Source organism: Falco naumanni, chromosome 1 (genome assembly GCF_017639655.2).
Source record: "Falco naumanni isolate bFalNau1 chromosome 1, bFalNau1.pat, whole genome shotgun sequence".
In the NCBI taxonomy this organism is placed as follows: domain Eukaryota; kingdom Metazoa; phylum Chordata; class Aves; order Falconiformes; family Falconidae; genus Falco; species Falco naumanni.
Genome location: NC_054054.1, coordinates 26558411 through 26583727, shown reverse-complemented (window position 1 = coordinate 26583727; position 25317 = coordinate 26558411). Strand labels below are relative to the sequence as shown.

At 43.5% G+C, this 25317-nt stretch overlaps 1 protein-coding gene across 1 annotated transcript in view; it reads right to left on the bottom strand.

Annotated features, from left to right (window-relative positions):
* Nucleotides 1–5327: 5327 nt before the first annotated feature.
* CFAP299 (cilia and flagella associated protein 299) overlaps nucleotides 5328–25317 on the bottom strand; it is a 221640-nt gene continuing 201650 nt past the window's right edge. The window contains 2 exon segments of the mRNA XM_040582333.1: nucleotides 5328–5465; nucleotides 6204–6333. Coding sequence (XP_040438267.1) covers nucleotides 5328–5465; nucleotides 6204–6333 — 268 coding nt within the window.

Here is a 25317-nt window from a genome sequence, read left to right as displayed (position 1 = left end):
GTTGTGACAGTTAAGAAGAAGAAGAAAGAACTTCAGACTTTGGTGTGAAATGACTTTTCTAAATAAAAATGGTACTAAATAATAACTAAATGGTACTAAATAATAACTCTTGCTGTGATTCTGCACGTCGCTCAGGATGGAGCTGTTCACCACCAATCTTGTGCTACTTTTCAGCTTCACTCTATTATCCAACACAACAAGAAGAAGAAGAACAGTGCCAAACGCTGTTGCAAGACCAAAGATCCAGACTCCACATAAAAAGAACAAAACTATGATTTTGGCGGGGAGGTAAAGAAGTATAAAAATCCAAAACAAACACAAGCTAATAAAATCTGTAGACCATAACTCATGTACACAGTTTAGACATGCTTGAACCCCCCCACCCCTCACCCCGTATAAAATCTAAATTCTGGGGATTCTTTGCAAGCATGCACTTTCCTATCAACGCCTAAGATCAGTTATCTCATGGCAGTCTGCAAACTCCGTACCTGCAGTAAATGTCCCAATGACCAATGGTACCAGAGTCTCTTTTCAAAACAGAATGGAGATGTTTCCATTCACCTTATGTTTAGAGCAAGCAATAATTTCAGGCTAGACAGTTTGCATTTGTTTCTGCTAAAAAAATCACAGAGCATAAGAACGTTTACAGGAAGTTTTCATGTGTTTATCAGTCCTCGGAAAGCTTCTCTCTTGATTACCATGTTTTGCATGTCCAGTTCACTGTGTGTCTACCCAGGGCTGACCAGTGACAAGACGTTGGGAAAAACCACCACTGACATTTTAGGGAAATGGACTGTAATAGCACTTAGTTGCTTTTAGGCATATCCTGTTTGTAACAGCACTTAGTTGCTTTTAGGTGCTATCCTGTTTGTCTAAGAAAATTAACCTTTAAAATGCAAGCCAGATTACAGAAGTCTTTGGGGACAGATTTTCGCTTACAGCAGAAGCTTGAGTTTCTTCCAGTTAGGATTGGCAAAGGACTGTAACAAGTAACTTGGGAGCTTTCACTTATGGTAACACTCTGGGGTCCTAGGTTTTGAATGTCAGAAGAGACAGAACACCAGGAGATTAGCTTATAGGCAAAGATGGGTGGGAAGGAATCAAATGAGTTTACTGAGGAGCCAGTAATTCTGTGAATTGCTCAGTGAATACCATTCTTTTGCTGCAGATATTACAGTTTATTTTTTGTTGCAAATGAAGTTTATCACTCACTTCAGAAATAGCATGAAATTACAATTCCATAGGTGGTCAGCACCAACTGCAAAAAAGGAGGCTTCCTACATCTTTACAGCCTTTCAGTAGTTTATCTTTAGAGATGTACAGTGCAGCAATGCGCTCACTGACCCGAAAACACGTAAAGCCCACTTAGATCCAAATTTCCTTCCATCTTCCTGCAGATGTAGACATAGGGTTCTCCCAGACTTCCTGCTGTTCTTTTGAGTCAAGAGCATCAATTAATAACATGAAAACAAAGGAAACTGAATTTGTAGAAATAACTTCTAAAGTTGAAAATTTACTTCTATTATGTTCTACTTAATTTTATTTTTTATCTATTGTGATTCTGAGATAATGTTCTCCAGATTCCAGGGACCACTTTCCAACTTCAGGTTTTTCAACATTACTTTAAAATCTGATTACATTAAGAAATAAAAATTATAATTCATTTGTTGAGATGAATGAAAACCAGAATTCATACCCTTTCCACCAATTGTCCATTCTACCAGCCTTCATAATGGGAATTTCTCCTTCTCCAGTGCTCGAGAGGCAAACCCTAATGTTTTTTAAATGGTTCAGGAGTTTTGAATTTTTCCTTGAAAAAAAACGTATCCCAAACTCTAAGCTGTACAATAAAGGCAACCTTGCTTCAATGCTACAAAAAATAGCGGTAGGTCAGTAGCTGGCCCTTCCCTTGCGCTGCCTCACGACACAGTGGCAGCAAAGCAAAGCCGGGTCCACGGCAGAAGCTCTGTTTTCTGGTGCGATGCAAGGAGCGGTACTGCTGCGCGAAGGAAACACCTGGAAGCGCCAAGGTCAGGAGCAGCCTGCCCTAACAGCGCAAGCGCTTCCCTCTGGAGACTTCAGTTTCCAGCGCACGGCCCTGTGCAAAACCGAAGGGTTACGCAGGCTCGGACTGCAGTTCCTTCCGCCCACAGCCCCGGGCGGAGGCTCGGGCTGTACGCTGGGTGCACCCGCTCCGAGGCCAGCGGCTCCGAGGCCAGGGGCTCCAGCGGGCGCTGGGTTTCTCTGCCCGCCGCGGGCCGGGAAGCTCCCCCTGCCGGCGTTCGCTCCGCCGGCGCTAGGGGGCTCTGCTGACCCGGCGATGGCAGCGGAGCCGCGGGCGAGCGGGCGAGCGGGGGAGCGGGCCGGCGGCGCGGGCAGGCGGCGGGCAGCGTCCTCCGCAGCCCAGCTGCAGGTCAGGGAGCAGTAAACTAACCTCCAGTTTGCGTACCTGCTGCAGAAATCTCAGGGTGCTGTGGGGTGAAGCGCTCAATGTAAAAGCAAATTGTCACAGTAAAAGATTTTATTGTATTTTGGAAATGGCAGAACTTCACAACTTTTAAAGTTTTACCAGAAAGAAAACAAGGGTTCTAAGTCTCTCCCAAATTATTGCAGCTTTGAAGTAGCAACTTTCACTTTGTAATTGTTGGAACACTCCCTCTCCTTGCAGTAAAGGGATCTTTAACACACCAACTGCTAAGACCAAAGGCGCTCAGCCTTTTCCAAAGGGAACAGGCTTGCGATGAGGCCGGCAGGTAAACCTCGCCCTATGGTGAGCCTAGCAGTGCTGCTACCATCTTTTTTCTTGTCCGAGTTGCCTAACTTGTCCGCCTCACAAATTCACAGTACTGAGTCCAGAAAAGATCACTATAATCATGCGGTCCCCTTAAAGGTCCAGGGAATTTTATCCAGTCACTTTCTACCTTTGTTTCCTCTGCCTTCACCTCCACATCCTTTTTCTTTGTAATTCCCGCTTTTGTTTCCTGCTAGTTTTTTCTGCTGCTTAGCTCTGTGCCATTTTCCAGTTCTCTGGTAAGCAGACAGCTACGCTGCTGGTATACCAGCTGGGTCATGTAAGTACGGGCAACTTCCCCAAGTGCCCCAGGAATGGAAGGGAGTCCCTTAGGCCATTGCGTTGCTGCCTGAACTTCTGGCAAGTTGGTACTAGAACAGCACCAAGAGCAGGAATGGATGAAAAGTGCCTTTCAAGGAACCATTAACGCCATCAAAACACTGCAGATTTCTTTACATTTACTGGCCTATGTGGTACAACTTCTCCCTGCTACCCTGTGAATGGCTTGGTCCACACTACATGGTGTTAGCTGCTCAACAGATGTCCACGCCAACCTAGAAAAGAGTCTCCCAGGAAGAATTTAAAGCATCCTGTTGCTGAGGGGCTATGGAACAGTAGTTTCTTTTCTTTACTCCAGGAAAGAATGCAGCACCTCTGTCCCAGCCACCCTGCTGCCTTAGGAGTAGTAGCAAAAAGCTGGGTCCAAGCCTTCTGTCTTACCTTTAGGTGCTTTTGCAATTCACATACCCCAAGGACAAACAAGGGACCCACCTACGGACTCTACGGCCTGTACGAGGTCTTCCTTCCACTTTATATCCCTTAGGGGGCAAAGCACAAACGAACTCTAAATCCCTATAAAATTCCCTCTTTCTACCCCTGAACACCAGGTAAAGATCTTTCAACCGCTTCTTTTTCTTTCAGAGGACTTTAAAATAGCTAAACAAATCACTGGGAGAAGAGCCACACAGATAGACCTTAGGTCCCTCTTCTGATGATATGGTCATAGATAACAACATAGAGATCAAGATCGGTTTCAGCTGGTGGCCATGTCGTCTCCTGAGTAGGCCTGAAACACAGAATATTACAGATACCTGGTCAGGAGAGAGAAAAGACCTGGGTTTTATGTCATTAATTTTCTTCTTCTTCCCTCAGAACATAAAGTTTGATGAATGCAGCTAGCTCTGAGGGTGGGGATTTCTCACTGAAGATGAATGTCCTGGCACCAGACAGTTCCATTTCTCCTGCAAGGCTTTTAGCAGATGCAAAGACAGTGATAAGAGTTCTTTTAGCTAAAATACAACCAGGAACAAGTGGACAAGCAACTGGTCAAAGAGGACGCCTGCTTGCAAAGATCAGGCAGCTGGTCCTAAAGTCTGTTCAAGACTTAACTCCACAAGAGAGAACTTGTGCTGATTTCGGTTTGGCCCACAGCAAGCACTCCTCAAAAGCTTGATCTCTATCAGTGAGTGCTACAGAAAATCCAAAGCCAGATGGATCTCATGGGGATTCACAGGCCTGCGCCCGGCAACCCGTAGGGGGATGCAATGTACACACACAAATGCTTCTTAGTGTGACTCTTGGCACACGAGGATCTTTCACGTAGACACTAAAGAGCTGGTTATTTGTTACAGATGTTCTGCAGCTGCAGGAAGTTGGATTGGTGGCCCACTTTCAATGCAACCAAACACATTTTTAGGTATGCATTTTTCAATTTCTAACAAACCAATGCACTTATTTTGAAATGCATATAATTTGATATTTTGTAGTGTTACTATTCATATGTGACCATCTCTTATGGGAAGCACATCAAAGAAACCATCATCCTAGATCAGTTCTGTAGAAATCCAACCCGATTATTGCCCAGCTTAGTTCATGTTGGTTTGGAGAGTAACCAAAGCCTGGGTGTGTTTATCACATCTAACTATAGTCCAAGGACTTCAGTTGTAAAGTTTAAAAAAGCGCGGTTGGCACCAGAGGAACATGGCTTCTTGTAGAGGGAAGCTGTCTGTAACATTACCCATGGCAATATAATCAGCTTTCAACCATGGCTGAAAACGGGATATCCAGGTACGATTTGAGCATTTGCTTTGTTTGGATTCAACTGCTATGTAAACAAAACGGTAGAGACCAAACAACTTCAGCAATAATAGGCTCAGAGCCATTTTTAGGTGAAAGCAAAGCACACGTTTGTGCTGTCAGTTATGCATGAGAGACACAGAGACAACATTCATCCAGTTTATAGCACTACTGAGGCACAAATATTTTCCTTTCTTTTATTCAGTCATAAGTCCTTCTGATTTACTGCATGCTGGAGAAACACAGCTCTCCACAAGAAGATGCATCTAGTGTCAGATTTCTCTTTTGTAAGTGATAGGGCTTAAAATCCAAGTTTGACCCTTACGCCCGTGACGATCTCAATCTGCTACAGGAACTAAACTACCTTAATGGGGCTGCCTTCCTCAGGACTTCTCAAATCTTTTGTATTAAGGAGCAAGAACAAGGATTATGTGCAGTTGGGAAAGGAACTCTGCCAGTTTCAGTTCACCACTGCAAAAGTGCTGAGGTAGAAGATGGCCCGCACTTCAGATGCAGAAACGGATTCTGCTTTCTGTATTTGATGGTGTTCAGCAGGCCTTGCCAGGATTTGGGACATTACAGTTCCTTCAGGTTGCAGCTTTTGATTCAAAGTACCCTAATATTTATTTATTTTTATCAAATATGTATTTATTTTTATCCACCTGCAGGCATGTTTCGTAATAAAGGTCTGATTTTTAAGAGGAGATGGATACAGGGACCAGCAGCCCCAGGACATCACCAACATTTTAGTACTTTTTCCTTTTAGTTAGAGACATGTGTGTCATCCTCTGAGTAAAACACAGTGTCGTTCTACATCAGATGTACCTGCTTATATATTCCCATGCTTTGGTCCTCACATCTTCCAGTCAGTCCTGCTTTCCTCCTCAGCCCATTCCCTTTCCTGTGCTTCCCTTTCCTTAGCACTTCTCAGCAGTTCAATTAATAGGACGTAGCCTCGGCCTGCAGCCTGTCCTGGCGGTAGTGGTGACAGTTTGTCGTTTTGATTGGAAAGAAAAACGGGCAGGCAAAGGGGCAGGGTGTAAAAGAACCCCTGCTTTGGAAATCTCACCATTTTATCCGTCAGTTCAGGTTCTGATGTTTGTCATCACAACGGAAAGACCTAGACACACTCAGTCATAAACAAGCTATGCTAAGTTTATCCTGACAGGGACCAGAGCGGCTGTGTTAACATGGGCAACAGCATGTCTGAGTGAGCCTGAAATGCTAGGTGTGTATTGATAAAGACACTGTTTGCAATTGGACTCAACAGTTTAGCAGTCAAGCTCCACTGCATAAAGGCTATTTAGAATATTGGGGCAGGAAGGAAGACATTTACCTTGGGATCCACGTTTATTATTTTCCTATCATTTTTGTTCTTGAAGAGTAGTCCACAGGCATTTTCGGCAATCACTTGGTAATTTGCGCTGGAATTTGAAGTGCTGACATTTCTATCCCAGTTGTAAAAGCTGTGAAAATGTGAAACAGAAGTTCAGTACTTTTAATGGATGTCATTCTTTCAGCTTAAAGGGCAGACTCTGACCTCCTTGTTCATGTTGAGTAGTTCCTGATTCCCTCTGAAAGCCAGACAGACCCACTGTAAATATTAGAAAACCTGCCCAAATGTGGCTCTACATGTCTGATCTCTGGCAAACCAAAACCAAGGCCCCTAGCTATCTCCTCATCCACTCAGTACTAGTGTTACTAAGAGACTCAGAGCCTGAGTATAACTAGTGGGAAGTGGTAGTGCTTGAGAACTACCACTGTGATGGAAACAGCTCTGGAGACCACCTGAAAGGGCTTCTCAGACCACCACAGATCTGCAAACCAGATGTGAGAACCAACAGTTTCCCCTTAGGATCTCACTGGAACTCTCTTGCTGCCTTACTGCTTTCCTTTCTCTTGTTTTTAATATAATTCTGGTAGTAAGGAGTTTTTGGAAGTCTCCTTATGAGCCAGATACAGCGGGGGGTGGCGGGTGGGGCTGAACTCCAGCTCCCTGAGGAAAATCCCAGCTCCCTCAAGAGCTGCAGGTGTCAGCCTGGGATTGATTCTGGAGCAAACCATTCCATCAGGCTGACTGTGCTTGCCAGTTCCCAAAATGTCTGGTGCTAAACAAAAGTCAAAAGGAATCAGCCTGCTATGTCAAACACAAAATGGACAAAGGAGGGTTTTAGTGGTTTATCAGCCTCTCTCCCAAGTCAGAAGAGCTGGAACTCCTGGAGCCTTCTCACACTGTTGTTGTTTGGCTTCTCAAACATTTTAGCACCTGACCTCAGCCCTTCTGGGCTTTGTACTTGCTACACAGGCAACTAACAGGCATGCCCACTGTTAGTATTTGTTCAGAAACCTTTTCAGATCAGATTTCAGATCAGATGTACCTACAAATTGCATAGTGCAATGGCACTGCTACACATACCATGCTGGGATACTCATTTGATCACTGAAGTGGCACACTGCATTTCTGCTGCTGATCAGATGAGTGCATCTTTTGCAAAAGACAGAGGAGAGGGGAGGAACCCTTGAAATCACTCTGTGTAAGGAGGATTCAAGAAATTTTGAAAATACCTTTTAATTTTCCTGCCTTCTGAAAGCGTACTCCATTCCAGCTAGATAGATGGTTCTGCTTTTTAAAGCATCTTGATTTCTTCCTCACTTTGAAAGTGCAAAACAATAGGCCTCACTGTTAAGTATACTAAACCTTTTTACATCCTGAATGTCTCTGGTAGGAATGGAGCAATGTATACTGACTTGGCGATGAATTTATCATGCCCTTACAGAATTCACCCTGGCATCACTGAAGCCAGTGGGTGACTTCCCACTGAGCTCAATAGCCTTGGATTACAAGCAGATAATGTAGAATGTGCTCAGCTCAAAGTTGCGTCCTCGAGTGAGTGAGTCAGCGCAAGTAGAAGCTGCCATCTGGAACTTCACTCAGCCTAACGCTTAGATGCCTGCAGAAAGTGAGTGAAAGGTGGGTGGACACAATTCATTCAGCTTAGCAGTAATAACTTCTTTGCTTTGATATGCTAATCGGTCACTTTAATTTGTCATCCATAGAATTATTTAATGCTCCAGAATACCTGTATTAAGTAGCAAACAAGATTTTTTTCATTCATTGTTTAGATCCAAGAATAAGAACATGCACAAACTTATACACAGACTAAATACACAGATTCTTTTAAGTCTCTACTCAGTACCTTATTTCATCCATACAGTTTTTCCCAGGACACAACTTGGTTAATGAGTCCAATTGCACAAATAGAGATTGTTTCTGCTGGAAGACTGCTACCAGATTAGGAAGGAATTCCTCTACATTATCTCGAGGCAGAGGGGGACTTCTCTCTTCCTTGCTAAGACTTCCTCACATTCATTAAAAAAATTAAACGTCTGAAGGTGGAAATAGTCAGTTAGCTGTCAGATAATAACTTCCTGCATTTTGCCAAGTTTCCAGTCCCTCTCCTACCATACTTCCCCATTTTAGCCAATGAGGACAAAATCAGGGCTCAGACAGCCTTTCTTCTGGGAAATCAATGTCTAGCACAAAACAGTTTTGTTATGTTCTCTTTCACTCCATGACAAATTAGTTTTCATCATGTGCTTAGATGTGAGACATAAATGCCAAACCCACTAGCAAAACGAAGTGAATCTCTCTGAACCCTGTACTGAGGCCTAAAGGGAATGGGGCAGTGTCCCGTGCAATGCTCCCACTGCCTTTCCCACATATAAGCCCCGAGCTTCTTGGCATTCCTATGTTCTCTAAAACAAAGACCAGCAGACAGTGAGACGGCAGCTGCTTTAAGGAAGCCCAGATGTCTGGCTGTGAAAGGAAATTTCCCCTGCATACCTTTATTCATGCTCTTCACTGAAAACTGATGACATCAAGAGATTCAAGTAAGCCTCACACCCACCTTCAGCAGGTAGGACGAGAAGGGCTGCTGCAGGCAGAGGACAGCATTACCGGGAGGACAAAGTAATACACACTAGCAGGACATGCTCCTAATACTGCCTAAACAGGCAGGAGGTCAGAAGAAAGTTTTGACCAGAGGGGCAAGGGGTTGGAGAAGACTGCTCTGGAGCAGTCTCTCCCCTGCCAGTTACTGTTAAGGTAAAACTTGCTCACTATAATCAATACATTCTACCACGAGGCTGCTGCAAGAAGAGGGGGCTAGAAATCAGGACCTAGGAATCCCATCTCATCTGTGTTTCTTTCTCTAGAATAAATATGAAACTAAACTTCAGCAGTAAATGCTATTTAGGAGTTACTACAATCCAAATCTAACCAAACTAACTTTTGTTAGTGGAATTCCATGTGTCTAAATATTTAAATTATCCCGAGACAAAAACATGCTATCAGATCAACATGACCAAATGCCAAAGAAAAAAGAAATTCAGCGTACATTTTTTCTACTATTATTTTGTTTGATTACCATGTGTTTTGGAACAAATGTGACAGTTTTCAGCATCACACTTAAGTTTGTGGAGTATGAGAGACTTAGCAGTGTCCATAGTCCAACTGCAATAAGAATACCTCTTGGCTTTTTTTGTTAATTTCATCATTTTTTCTTTAGACAATGACTTGTTGGTGCAGCGATATATATAACAAGTAACATGCTGTGTTTGGGAATACAGACTAAAATATGAGGCAGTTTTTTTTCATTCATCAGCTAATTCTGTTCTGAGTGGAGTTTCATTCTGCAGGCAGGCAGATGCCCTCCAAGAACACAGGAGTCTGAATACAGGGTTTTGTGTCCTTGAAGTTATCCTTTGGGTACCAGGATGGCAGCACATCAAACCATATGGTGCTTATAGAATGTCTTTCATCCCAAAATCTCTGGGTCCTTTTGTAAACATGCATTAAACCACTTGACATTCTTGTGAGATGTAAGGCAGAATTTATAACAGCTCATCAGTGCTGGGGGGAGCCAGGGCACAAAAAATGTTGGAGATTTTCCCCTAGGATACATGGGCCTATGGCAGAACCACAGAGTCCCAATTGCCAGGTCCAGCCAGGAGATGGGGTGCTTTGGTTTGAGACCTGTGGCTGCTCACATTTAGGGAGCTAGACAACTGTTTTCCTAGAGGCAAATCCTTGGCAAGGTTTCAAACTGGATTTTGATGCCTCAGTGTGGTTGTCCCCCTCTTCCCCTTATTCTGCAGTAGGAAATTAGCTGTGATGGAAGAGCTTCTCACATAGCTTATTCCAGGGTTTGAAATGACACGGTGCATCAGAGGTGGACAGATCAGAGAGCACTCCAGACGCTGAACAAACTGAGGGCTGCCAATCATCATCTGACCAAAAGAAGGTGTGCATCTGCAGGGTAACAGCTTTGTTATCCCAACTTACTATTTACTATTTAAATCAGCAAAATCAGGGAGACAGAACATAGTGTAAAGGTGTTTATGTCTGTGTTGGCCCCACCTTTGATCCCGTAGGGTTAGATTATACTACCCTATTCTTTCTTCCCCTCAGGATAAGGATTGGTTCCTTGATTCAGTTCTCTACTTCTCTCTTCCCACCCACACATACACAAAGATAAAACCATTCCCTATAGCAGACTGGGACTTCAGTCAAAAACTAATTATAAACAATGATGGCTCAACAGCTTTTTTCAGTTTGTGGTTCTACGAATTTGCGATGCAAACTATCTGGCTTCAGACCTCCTCCTGGTAGTTTACAGACCAGCTTGCTTTAGTTGGGCAGCAGCAGAAAGGTGCAGACAAGGGAGACAGGGGCATGCAGGACAACAAAGAAGACTAGAACTGGCGATAAAAAGAAGCAGAAGCACCTTTATCCTGGCATTCTCTTTCTTTCTGCCCTCCAGTAGGAACACTCTGGTAATCGTTCTAATGGGGGGAAACTGGCATTCTGCATACGCTTGCCAAATATGACAAAGTAGCAACATACTTGAATGGGATTTGGCCTGTCAGTCCTTCCACAACTTTCTGGTGCAAATAAGGTCAATGCCTTGGTGGGACACGACACGATGTAATAGAGCACATATGCCTGACTCCATGCCAACTGCTGTTTCATAATAAGATGCATGTCACAGACCTCTAGTTAAACAAGAACAAGCTACTTTTTCAACCTAAGAAATTTAAAGATGCTGCGTTTTGCTTTTCTTCTTCATCTTGAAGCAGCTTTGGCTGAAATATAATTATGTTTATCAAATGATTGCCAGAGTAGGGTGAGATATGCTACAGTACTTTGGAAAACCAAGGCTTTGATTTGTCCACAGTAGCTATTTTGGTGATTTTTTTTCCTGCTTACCTGTGCTACACTGTCACTACTGAATTAAAACTGTTGCATTTAGCTAAACTCAGGTGGCTGATCTTGCAAGCTGGTTGTACATCAGGAGTAATTCCAATGAACTCTTGTATAAAATTGTTAGAAATGAGCATCTGGCTGGATAGGACCAATTCATGCCTGGGTTTCCTAGAGACAGTGGAAAAGCACAGCACTGCCTGCTGCACATGCAGGTACAAAGCAGGAGTCACTGTAGCAGACAGCAAGCGTCTGATGTGCCCTCTTTATATTCCTGGCACTGGGAGTAACAGGGATCTCTGCCTCTAATCTGTGGCCAAGCTTCCCTGCTCAGAACCAGCATGGTAGGAGGATGTTCAGCGCTGCAGCCAGAAATAAACTTTAAGACTGTTTTAGCCTGCCTTTGCCATTTAGCAGTTACATTTAGTGTAGTTCACTGTGGATCATTTCTGAACTTGGGAAACAGCCCCATCATCGCCAGGGTCAGCAATGACATTTGATTGCTGCAAGGCAGTTTTACAGATGAGCACTGCACCAGCTAGCACTGGATACGTCTGAGCCTAGCAGAGGTACAGCTTCTCCCTCTGGCTCAAATCTGGACAGCTCCTGCAGCAACGCTTTGTGGCCAGCAACTCCTGAACACAGCTGTTCCTGTGCATCTCTCCCAAGCAATCCCTAAAATTCCACTCAACAGAGAACAGCAGCAAAGCTGCCACCGGTTGCAGGAGGGCTGTTGCTCACCCAGTATGTTCAACAAGCATAGGACAAGAACTAACACATCACAGCTCGTCACTGGTATGACAACTACTCCATGGCAATGAAGCTTAAGAATAGCAAGAGTTTGAAAATACCTCCCTGAGCTGTTGACTGCCCCCTTTTTGTATGGCTTTAAAAACAAATATTTTTTTCCCTTTTCCCTTCCTTCACTTCGTTTCTTCTAAAAAAACACATAGGTGACACTCAGCAAGAAGAGCTCTGAAAGGAGCACGTCCATGCCAATTCCTGTTCCCTTGTGATTCCATAGCAAAAGGGTGATGAACTCAACGCTCCGTGGGACGATTGAGATCCTGATGTGACACCACAAAACTAGTGCTGTGAGGATGTGCAGTCAGCCAAGTGCTCTGCGCAGGAGACCCTGCCACAAAAACTGATGACAAACATTATGCACAGTGAGCGCGAGGAAGTGTCCAGTGGGGCACGGAGATCAGCTTTAGGCCTCTTTTAATTTAACAGTGGCGGTGGTGTGCTGGAGCAACTGTTGAAATCAAAGGGCTTGCAGAGCTCTTCTCAGCACTGTAACCCTTTGACCTTACCCTCTCCTCCCAACAACGCCTCAAGCCACACGGCTGCTCCACTTCCTGCCTAGGGTCTGCCTCTAAGATTGGCCCTTTCTCCCTATATCAAGGAGGAAAAAGGAGTGTGTTATGCAAAAAGGATGAGCACCTGCAACTTCTGTTGACCTGATATGAAACCGGATGCCTGCTCAGCAAGTCTCTAAGTCAGCTCTCATGAGTTCATGGGCATACCGTGAAAGGCAATGCACTGAAAGGCGGTGGAGATAAATGCAAGATGGCTAATGGGACGGTATGAGCTTCACCAAACTATAAACCCACACTGCCCGGGAAACATACATCTAGACTGCACAAAAGCATAACACAAATCTCAGTCCTACGATGTAAGCTAGAAGTGCCTCAAGGAGGCTGTACGTCTGAAGCTTTCCTACTGTATGCAGCTCCTATCGATGCATTAACTAAATGGTGCATTTTGAGTTTATTACGGCTTGGCGCACTTCTTAGTCAGAACAGCAGCAACACAAAGAGGACTCAGAAAGCAATTCTGCTACACAAGAGAGTTGGAATCCCCACAGCCAAAAAATGCTATTGTCCCGCGATTCTGTTTTTCAGCCTTTTTCTTGACAAAATAATAACCTCCAATCTTCATATAAAATAGTCATTTTTATATTGAAAAATGCAGTACTATCTATGTTCTCAGTTACCGCCAGCACACACCTCTCCTATCTGTCCCCATTAACAGCTGCTGTATAGTTTATCTTGTTGGTCTGTCTACCAGCATCTCAAAAGGCTGGATTTTTTTCCCCTCTTTCACACACACAGACAGAGCCTGTTGAACAATTCTTTGCACAGAGCTTAGTCATCAGGTAAGTTTTCTTCTGGTCCTGAATTATCTATGAATCAAAGACAACTTCAAAGAGGTGTAACACAATGAGCACATGATACATCTGCTCTGTCCGCATACACACCCTCACATGGGTATCCTACAGGCACAGTGGGATTCAGACACTCATCCTGTGCCTCTCTGTGCTACCTTACCAACTGCCCATTCTCCTGTCTCATCCTGTTATGTCACAAGCCATTGCACTTCAGCTTCCCTCAAAGACGAATGACTTCAATAGGGCCACATATTTCAGTTTGCATAATCTAGGCATGTGACTCAAGTTTCTGCTTCAGGAGGATGTCATTAAAATCGCCAAACCCTTAACTGCTATATTAAGTTTCCCTTTTTGTTTCTAATATTTAGGACTTTCATTCTTCCCAAACTTCCCTCACCTCTGGGTAGAACATTTTCCTATGGGACCTTAACAAGTGCAAAGAAATGTTTAAAAAATCAGCAGGGTTGATACAAGACAGCATACCGCTGACTGAAGGTACCTTTGAGTGCCAAAGATTTCCTTTCCTAAGTTTGGACTTGTGATGGGTTGACCCTGGCTGGACGCCAGGTGCCCACCAAAGCCGCTCTATCACTCCCCTCTGCAGGTGGACAGTGGAGAGAAAATATAATTAAAAGCTTGTGGGTCAAGATAAGGACAGGGAGAGATCACTCTCACCAATTACTCTCATGGGCAAACCAGACTCCACTTGGGTGAATTAGTTTAATTTATTACCAATCAAATCAGAAAATACTAACAAAAAATAAAACCAAATCTTAAAAACATCTTTCCCCATGCGTCCTTTCTTCCCGGGCTCAAGTTCACTCTCAAATTCTCTCTCTCCTCCCTGCCAGCAGCACAGGGGACAGGGAATGGGTGTTGTGGTCAGTTCATCACATGTTGTCTCTGCTGCTCCTTCCTCCTCAGAGGGAGGGCTCCTCACACTCTTCCCTTGCTCTGGCATGGGGTCCCCCAAAAAGAATTGAATCAGACAATGGGACTAATTTCTGAAATAACCTCATAAACTCCTAGACAAAGAAATATGGCATTGAGTGGATGCATCACATCCCCTATCACCTACAAGCCTCTGGAAGGTTGAGAGATGATGTAGTGGACTATTAAAGACTATGTTGAGAGTGTTGGGCAATGGGGCATGGAAGCACTGGGATACAAATTTAGCAGAAGCCACTTGGCTGGTTAACACCAGAGGGTCTGCTAACCATCCTGGCCCTGCCCTAACAAAACCCTTACATACTGTGGGAGAAGATAAGTTCCCTGTAGTGCACATAGGGAAGTGGCTGAGGAAGGCAGTGTGGACGGCTCCTCCCATAGGAAAAGGCAGTGGATAATGTGGAAGGATGGGGAAACCCAGAATGTGCCTCAAGGAGGTTTAACCTTTGGGGGGAAAATAAAGTGATGCAAGTTGTATGTCATAGGAAGTAATGTAGCAGGAATGACCTGAACTGACAAAGAACAAGTTTCACAAGGAACCAGATGACTGCAATGATGACACAAACCAAGCTAGTGTTGGTGCCCAACAACCAAACATGATGCTTCTCCTGTTCTGAACACCCATCTTGACAGATGGGCCCAAAGCCACAGCCCATTCTTATGCACAGCTGGAGGAGCAGAGGAAGCCCATGTAATGGGAGAGTAATAGCTATCTGTTACATGACCGGGGAAAGTAGTTACTGAGAATGTATAAACCTGTATGTTGGGTATAGATTGTTTAAGTATGTAGTTTAAGTTGTGAGTGTTGGTAAGAAGAGATTTCTTCTCCAAGAGTAATAAGAATTAAATAGAACGGGATGGTTAGAAGATACATATATGTATATGTGTGTGTGTGTATTAAATTGTGTGGGACCTAAGCATGACACAAATGGTATGGAATAAGGGGTGGAGATTATATTTGGCCTGGCTAGAGATAGAGTTAATTTTCTCCACAGCAGCCCTCACAGTGTTGTGCTTTGCATTGGTAACTAGAAAAGTGTTGATAACACGCGTGTTTTGGCTACCGCTGAGCAGTGCTCATATAGCATCAGGGCTGTCTCTCCAACATTCCCCCTGCACCAGTAGGCTGAGAGTGGGCAAAATCTGGGGAGGAGACATAGCAGGACAGCTGACCCAAATTGACCAAAGGGATATTCCATACCATATGACACCTGCTTAGCAATAAAAGCTAAGAGAAAGGAGGAGGAAGTTGGGGAAGTCATTATTACCATGTTTGTCTTCCTGAGTAACCACTATGTGCACTGAAGCCCTACTTCCCAGGAAGTGGCTGCAGATTGCCTGCTGATGGGAAGTAGAGAATATTTTTTTCCCCTTCGTTTTTGCTTTGTTAAACTGCCCTTATCTTGACCCAGGAGGGTTTTTTCCATCTTATTTTCTCCCCTCTCATCCTGCTGAGAAGGGGAGTGATAGAGCAGCTTAGTGGACACCTGGCATCCAGCCAAGGCCAACCCAAAGCAGGGCTGAGAACTACGAATGGGAAATTAAACAAGAGAATTACTGCTTATTTTTTAAAAATACTTAAAATAACCAGAAAAACCCTTCTGAAAAATATCATCATGGGGAGATTATGTTACTGCCTGTCTGGGATGACCCAGGTAATTCAGGTGATTTCAGAGTTCACAAACAGTACAGTTTCTCAAACTCTGGCAGAACTTTCCATGATAACTGTTGCTGCATATTTACACTCTATCTCCAAACACTGGACTGCTGCCATATGCTGGAGTTGACAGAACTGATTCACCCCTGCTGTGTACTGCTATGTACTTCTGGGCAAACAGGTACACAACAAAACAGTCTTTTATCAGACAAAAAACGAGGTGAAAGTGAAACCATTAGCTGTGTTGCTCCATCTCTTAAACTCACTTCCACTTGCCAGAGTTGTATATTATGGAAGACCAGGCACTGCCAGATAAAGGATCGCAACTGGTATCATATGAATCAGCTGACATCCTTTTCTTAACCACTGCCAAAGGGGCTTTTACTCTCTCTGTGTCCCTGTGTCCAACACTCCACCTCCACCCAGCAGCGTTTGTGTTGTACGCAGGGCATGCGTGGGCTGTGGCACCAGCAGGAAGACACGGGTGGCTGCAGGCTGGGTGGCAGAACTGTCACAATTGACCGCCCCTCTGGCATCCAAGCTGAGCTGGTATGAAGTTCAACAAGGAGAAGTGTCGGGTCCTGCGCTTGGGGCACAAGGGCCCCACGCAATGCTACAGGCTTAGGGAAGAGTGGCTGGAAAGCTGCCCAGCCAAAAAGGACCCGGGGGTGCTGGCTGGCGGCTGGCTGAACATGAACCAGCAGGGTGCCCAGGGGGCCAAGAAGGCAAACAGCTTCCTGGCTTCTGTCTGAAAGATTGTGGCCAGCAGGACCAGGACAGTGATCGTCCCCCGTACTCAGCACCGGTGGGCTGCACCTCAGGTACTGTGTTCAGGTCTGGGCCCCTCACTGCAAGAAAGACACTGGGGGGCTGCAGCGTGTCCAGAGATGGGCAGTGGAGCTGGTGAAGGGTCTGGAGCACAAGCCTGATGAGGAGCGGCTGTGGGAACTGGGGTTGTTTAGTCTGGAGAAAAGAAGGCTCAGGGGGGACCTTATTGCTCTCTACAACTACCTGAAAGGAGGCTGTAGCAAGGTGGGGGTAGGTCCGTTTTCCCATATAACAACTGATGGGACAGGAGGAAATGGCCTCAAGTTACACCAAGGGAGGTTTAGACTTGATACTAGGAAAAATTTCTTCATTGGAAGTGTGGTCAAGCTGTGGAACAGGCTGCCCAGGGACATGGTGGAATTACCATCCCTGGAAGTGTTTAAAAGAAGAGTGGATGTGGGTGGTGCTTAGGGACATGGTTTAGTGGTGGACTTGGCCATCCTGTGTTAATGGTTGGACTTGATGATCCTAAAGGTCTTTTCCAACCTAAATGACTCTATGACTCTATTCCTTTCTGCAATTCACCTTGGCCCTCCACTGCTGGCAGCACAAGTGGTAGTCTAAGAGCTTCAACTTGCAGGTTGATCTGCTTTTGCTTTCAGTGGGTGTTAGCAGACACTCTCAGCACTGGAGCATTTAGAAATGTTTCTCATAGCGAAGATGGTTCTTGTGTAATCTGCTCAGTACTCCCAGCATTGTTTGAACTTTGGCTGGGTACACCTTTTGCATTTCAGAACGAAGGCTAAGATTAATAAGAAAAACAGAAGAAATAAAAGCAATAAAAGGAAAATAAATTAAAGTCCTTGGGGTTACAGGCCTCGTTCCAAGAAATTATGAAACTGCTATCAGGCTCCAGAAGTTGTGCAGTAATCACTCAGAATCTATTGTCTTATTAGTTCTCTCCATCTTTAAAGAATAAAACCACCCAGCACATTAGTATTTATGGACCATGAAAAGAAAAAGTTTTATCTTGAAGCTACAACAAAGAAGATAAAAGAGAGGCATGCAATTGTTGAAGGAACAATAGGATGAATATTTTATACATATTGTGAAATTAATAATCACTGAAGGCCTGTCGGAAGTTACATGTAGCTGATAGATTGACATACAAAACCAGAGTGCTTGTTCTTTTGCATATCAGTGCATGGTGATCGCAATAGCATCAGGCAATCAAGTAATTTCTTTTCTTCCTAAAGTGCCTTTTCAAAGTTTCTTCAGATGGGAGTCAAAAGAAACACCCTATAATAATAAAAATCTCAGTCATAAAAGTTTCCCTCCTAGCCAGGCCTTTGGTGTTAAAACAAAACCAAACCATATAAACAAAGCAAGCACTATCAACAAAAATGTGCACACAGCAGTCACTCTGTCCCTGTTCCACACCAAGTGCTGTGCCCAGCTAAGGTTCTGAACCATGGTCTTGGGAGAACAGGGGACCTCTAGTTCATTCACTACACATTTACTGAAATCAGTTCATCACCACAGCAGACAAAGGAATATATAATGATCAGTAATGAGATGGGAGAAAAGATCACTGAATCTTCCTCGGAAAAGAATAAAATCTTAGGGAAAGATTTATTATCTGATTATCTGAGGGGAATTCCTAGCAAAGGCCAACCTAGAATTGAAGAAAGGCATCGCAGCAGAACATTTGTGCGTTTGTCACATAGGTTCACATGCTAGCTTTCCTCTTACACTAATGAAAAGCCAGAGTATGATGAACAACTGCAACTCTCCACGATCATTCATCTCATTGCTTCAGGTGCCAAAGATGCAGGTAAGTGCCAAGACATATTTCCAAAGCTTGAAATTTCTTTACAATTTCTTGTAGTAGGCGGGCGGCATTGCAGGGAGCTTCCGTGGGGGTTTCAAAATCCCCCTGACACCTGCCTACACCTCTTACACTTAAAAACATGACCTTCAGATGTGTGCCAAAGCTGCACCAAAAACAACACTTAGGTGCTTTGTTGGTTCTGCCATAGTTAGACATGATGAGCAGGAAGAGACCGGGAGGAACAAAATGGCAGCTAGATAGGTAGGCGAGCTAGTAAAGGAAATGTCAAAGTATTGTTGCATATCAATTTGGATATGTGTACTTGTGGAGCTGGGCCAGCTTCTCCAACACCTTCCCTCCTGAAGGAACTAGGGTTAACATCCATAAATAAATTAGCCTCTTGATCAAAGTTTGATTATGCATCTGAGATGAAATGATGAATTTTCTGAAGGTATGTATTCAAAGCATGCTTAACGTATGCATGTATCTGTCTGTCTTCCTGTGGTTTCTTTCCAGGGGTCTTTCTTCCTTTCAAACTGTAATCTCCTTAGGCAAAGAGTTGAGTCCAGAAAGAATTCCTCTATAAAACCATGTGCTAAAACTTCTAATTGTCAGCTGAACTGCTGAAAAATAATTTAATGAAAAATGAACACTTCTTTTTCCTAGTATTTTACTTCAGTGGTGTGAGGTAAAGCCAGGGGAGACAGCTAACCTTCAAGGCATGGAAAGGATTCTTTCCTACTCCTTCCCAGACCTGACTAATGCAAATCCTTTGAAATCCTAATGGCTTGGGCATTGAGGGAATCCTCAGAGCAACCAGCCTGCTGAATGAATAAGGCTGCAATTTCCAAGCAGCCTGGGGACATTTAGATGCATCTTTCCCACTGGAACTGGAAAATGGCACGCGGAAAATCTCAGCCCCTGAGAACTCAGTTCCTCTTGCACCTTAGTCCAGAAGACTGTGAAGTTGCCAGATCTCCGGCACTGTGGAGGTGGGGCACTGGCCTGCCTTGATGCTTTCTGCAAGCTGTTGCATAACAAGTCTCATATCCTCCAAACTTTGTCAACTACACAAACATTTAGAAGACAAATCTTAAATATTTAGGCACATTTTCAAAATATGGCTCCACAACTCCTTCCTGCCACCCCCCACCTTTCTGCAATATGCTCAGGATTTTATATATATATATATATATATATATATATATATATAACAGTGACCCCAGCTGTTAAACACACAGGAACAGGAGTGATGAGAGTGCATCAGGAGTTTCCATCTTGAGTAACTTAACTTCCCTTCAAGCGGCAAAAATGCCAGCTTTTCGGGAAAGGACTACCCTGTCTTGAAGAAAATGGTCACTCCTAAGCTTATTAGATCTGAAGGGCTGTTGTAAAACACACCCTCAGAAAACCTCTGGATTACAAACTCCAGGTTCAGGATGGAAAAACTGCTGCAAAATGGGCTTTGCAGTTTCCAGCTTGCCAATACTAGTTGAGAAAAAAAGATTTGTTTTGCTGCAATTTGGTGGGACCAGAGCACCCAGGAGACTGCTAAGTCTGGGGAGAACTACTGACAGCTGTTAGTGTAAAAACAAAATCTTAAAAACTAACTAACTTAGTTCCTTAAAAAGCAGTAGGTTTAACTTCAGGCAGTGCATCTTGCAAACACCAGCCTTGGTAGGATGCATTATTTTCTTACGGTTGAATGTTCGAAACAGGAAAAGGCAGTGCCTGTCCTCTTTTCTGCTAAAAAACTGATATAAGCCACCACTACACACATTTCAACTATCCATGTGATGCACAGCAACGTATAGATTCAATGGCTCAAATCAACGTAACGACTGAAAACAGACTGGACTCTTTTAATGCTTTCACAGTGCAAACTTACTATCCATGTGGGAGACTGACATGCCTAATTTAAATGGATGTTTAGCAACAGAGCAAAGAGATGACAGGGAATCAAGCAGACAACTTTTCTATTTCAATCCAAACAAGGCGGCAGAGCTGTGATATTAATGAAGCAAAACGTCATACAAGGTATTCACATTCCTTGTCTCTAAAATAGATTCAGAGCTTGTAATCAGACTGCAAAGCTTATGTATGTGACACACACATGTAAAACTAGATAGTCAAACTGTCATCTACTTGTACATGAAAAGGAGAAACAGTCTATAACCAGAACCTCTTCAAAATCTGGAGGGATATAAAGGATAGAGGCCCCAGTTCCTCAAACTACATGAAACACATTGAATACAACAGGGCTACACAGTGCACTGAAAACTCTGCACATGCTTGGGTCAGAAAAAATGTTCCAGGAAGAGGCTGTATGAACCAGAAGAGGTTGTACATACTAACAGTAGACAGTAGGAAAAGCAGGAAAAAGAGACAGAAGTAGAACTTCACATGGTTAAAGGGGTGCTGCATACATGAGGACACGGGACAAGGGGCTTGAAAGCATTTGCTGGGTTTTGAAGGTCAGGACATAGATCACGGATCTGATGTGACGGAGAGAGGATGCTGATAAAGTGGCACGAAGAGAGTGAGTTGGCCATGGCAACTGTTACTCACACCAGCTGCAAACAACCAGAGGTTATTTGCATCACAGGAAGCAACCAAAGAAAGCACATGTCCTTATGTTCTTATGCAGAATGATTGAATCTCTTCAAAACAGGATAAACTGATATGTAGGACTACTGGGACTGCAGTTACTACAACTATTCCATAAAAGACTGTTTAGATAAACAGCTGACAAGGTGAACGTTACACCTTCTGTATGATTCAAAGAATCAGATATCCAGAAGGTGCACGCTTAATACGGCAGTTTCAATGGCTGCATAATCTATAGCCTTACAAAGAGCAAACCTATTGAATAAACTAAGTCAGCAATACAGTTTTTAAGGAAATCACTCTCCCTGTTCATCTTCAATATGCAGATGTAAAGAGGATATGACTGCATACTATAAATAAAGAACAACCGCAACAACATCCTCAGCAAGCTACAACTCAGGAGCAATTTTTTTCTAGCTTACACTGACTTCTGCTTGCTACTCACAGACCACAACAGGGAGTGCATTTTACTCTTTCTGCATATATCTTCACCAAAATGTATGAATATGTAGCATCAAGAGTATTGTAACACCAAAATGTGAAACTACTCAAAATGTCCCATCCAAAAAGAGGAACAGTGGCACTATGGCTGAGAGGCCCCAGTCTGACTGTTTTAACTGGAGTTTACTGCGTGGCTTTGCTGACTTTCAGAATCTTACACAGCTTAATTTCACTAACTTCCTCACAGAGTGTATCAGTCTGCAAGCCTTAAAATTGCCATCTTTTCCTGGAGATATTCACCCCAGGACATAACATGAGAAGATTATCACAAATAATATTGAACAAATAGATTTTGTGATCTGCTTCAAAACCCGCAAAGTCCAATACCACCCCCATGGCTCCTGTTGAAGCTGTAAATTTAGTCCCACTGGAGTCAAGGGGGAGGACTGGGACAAAGCTCCAGTGAGAGCAGCCGCATGTGCCTTTTACATATCTGCACGTTACACATGAATAACACCCTGTTCCAGAGAGGTGAATGCAAAAGCTCCATGTTAGGCCAAAGCCGCTGCTTCTTTTTGAAAGAAGGATATTCAGAATCATCATCTGCAAATCCTAGGAAGTTATCTCTCATTTAGAAGCAATGTAAGAACAACTCTCATTTCAGTATATGCAGCATTTCACAGAGTAACAACAGAGACAGCAGTGTCTTTTACATGCTTTGCAAAAGACCATATCCATAAAGTTCCTTGACAGCTAAAGTAAGATTACTCTGACTGCCATGTAGGTAAAAACAATTGTAAGACTGCAAGAAAAAACAATTGTCATCTAACACAGAAAGGGATCAAAGTGACAGGGGGGAAAAGCAAAGATGTGACAGTGATGGGGAACATCCGCCTACCAGGCAGCACAGACAGCAGTGTTACAAACCACAATGGACAAATGACAGAGGCCAGAACTTAGCAAAACAATTACAAAAAAAGTTTTCAAGAAACCTATCTCTTTGAAGACAGTGCTTATGGGGTGTACACAAGAAAAAAATGAAGATTAATTGCTTCCCAAAACACTGGAATGGCACAATGGTTTAACAATGGGAAAAACTGACTTCAAGCAGATTAATAACTCTCTAGCAGTTTTAAATTAAAAAACATAGATAATCTGTTCCCCTCCCTAATGTTTTAAGCTGAACTCTCAAATATTAAGATTTATAACCTATGTAATCATTGTTTTTCCACATCTGCTTAACGTAGTTGAATGTTTTAGAGTACTGGAAATATGATGTGTGTGTCATATATAGAACAGAATATTGCCATGTCCAACAGTAAGAAAAAGGGATATTCTCAGCCAAAAGTTGAGAAATCTTACCAGTTCCTATGCATCCAACTACACCTACATGCTACCACAACTTCTGCCTCCTATACATTTGTTTTAAAACCTATCACCCGTCTTCTTCAGGACAAAATTTCACTACAGCAGAACACAACATTATTTGTATTATACTTCAGTATTTTATGTAAAGTTATAATTTTGCAAGAAACACATATATCAAGAGGTATTTGCAGGCATGTATCAGTGTTTAAGTGGAACAGTGAACACAGTGGAAAATTACTGTAGAATTAAAGAAGGAAGTCTATGAACACCCATCTATTAAACATATGCAAACATACTCGGGCAAAACTGCAGACACCCTGGCAAATCATGGCCCACAACAGCTCCAAGCTTTCACTGTGACCCCGCTGCTGGCACAACTGGAAGCCAAGGGCCATCACTGTTCCTCTGCCCTGCAGATGAGGGAAGGAGCTTCCACAGCAAACAGCCTCCACCAAAATGCCTTTCCCACCCTTCTCTGTCTGCATGTACAGGGTCATTTGATGCAACGCCAGAGAGACAAATATCACATTCTCCAATGGAGACTGCAACTCTTCCTCTCAGACACGTAGGGCTGAAGCCACACAGGAATGTACAGATCAGAGCTAGCACTCCCATTCCTTATCCCAGCTTTGGTGTTCAGTGTAGCATTATTTAAACAAATAATAGGACCTCTATTATCAAAACATTTTCTACTTCCTTGTTTATTTTAGCAGATGTGAGAGGTCTGATTCATCAGTTGTGGGGTTTTCATTAAAAGTGTCAAATGTGAAAATTCTGACTTCTGTATCAGTTTACAGCTGAAAGGTTAGGATTATATGTTGTAACATTGTATGATATATGTAGGATTACATGATATGAGAAATAATTTAAATGTTCCATTGGAAAAAAAAATGGTGTGCCTCCTTACCTCGCTAATTCTAGTAAGTGCTTTAAATGGTACCATTTGCTTCAAAGAACATGAAGAACAGAAGAATGACCTTTCCTTCCCCACCTTAAATGCTAGCCCATGCTTCTTCTACCCCTTCTCCTGCTGTTCTTCAGGAAATGTTTTCAGTGTGGTTACAACATGTGCGATCTGCCTGTGCGCAGGAGGCAATAAATCCGAATTACCAAATGTTTATGTGAGCTTTTGAACATCTTGGAGAGTGTGGTATCAGTATTCCACAAACCTCAGGGTATACCAGCGCAGGAGAGGGAGCCAGCCAGATACCATGTTGCTACAGAGAACATTTTGATCCAGGGATGCAATCAGAAGCAGAATCGCAGGAAGGTTTCCTTGGTGGCAGCTCAAGCACATATGTGCAGGTGCACTGCCCAGACAGAGTGCTGAAACAATGCATTTCTGGCATAGCAAGGACTCCAGCTTGGCTCGACACGCGCAGCTTTCACATCCAAACCTTGTTACTAGATCAGCCTGGAATGTCATTCTAAATCCATAGTCTCCAGGCATTAATCAAGAAAGGGGGCCAGCAGGAGGGGGGATAGCCTATTTAAAACTCAGAGCAGAGGAACAGCATACCCTCTAAAAATGCCTCATCAGTGCAAGGAATTAAGTCACTTTCCTAGCTTGTGGTTGTTTTCAGAGACATAATAAAAATAACCTGTGGGACCCACAGAGTACCTGCAGTTAAGTTGTCATCACATGCGGATGTATGGTATCTTTACTACTGCAGTGCATTACATTATTTCCTTAAATTGGTCTCATACTTCAGCCCCTGGAAAAGCACCAGAAGAATTTACTGGGGTTGTGAGACTTGGATTGCACTGAACAAGCCCCACTGGGCTCACTTGGAAAAGCATGGGAACTCCCTGCCACTCAACCATTAAGCCTGGGATAAAAGGGAAAATAAAAAGCTCCAGGAGTCGTGCTGAGTGGCCACCGCAGCCCAAGCTGCAAGTTCTGAAACCAGGGAGGGCTGCTCCGACACTGCCAAAATGACACCTTGGCACTCCCAGGCGAGAGCTGTGTCACTGCACTGTCACAGCACAGTCCGGCAACAGAGAGTACATGCTGTGGCTTTGACTGTGAGACAGTCCTGTTTCCATGAAAAACACAGATGCAAAGAAATGTTATGAGGCTTCCCAGAGGAATGTCCAATTCTGTGAGCCCTCTGTAAGCATCTGTGAGTGAGGAGAAAATGAGGCAGGGGGAATTAAGGAAATTCAGAGACCAAGAAAACTGGGAAAAGATTTCAAACAAAACTAAAGACAAGGAAAAGAAAGTCATACACTTATTTCATGAAGGAAGAGAAGGGAGGTATATGCTGGATGACAGGGAGGGGAAAAAACCCATGTCAAACAGGACATGACACACTTTAAACATTGACAGTATTTTACATCTGAGACACATTACTCCTACTTGGCATACCCCCTTGCTGGCATTAAGCAATCTGCCCTG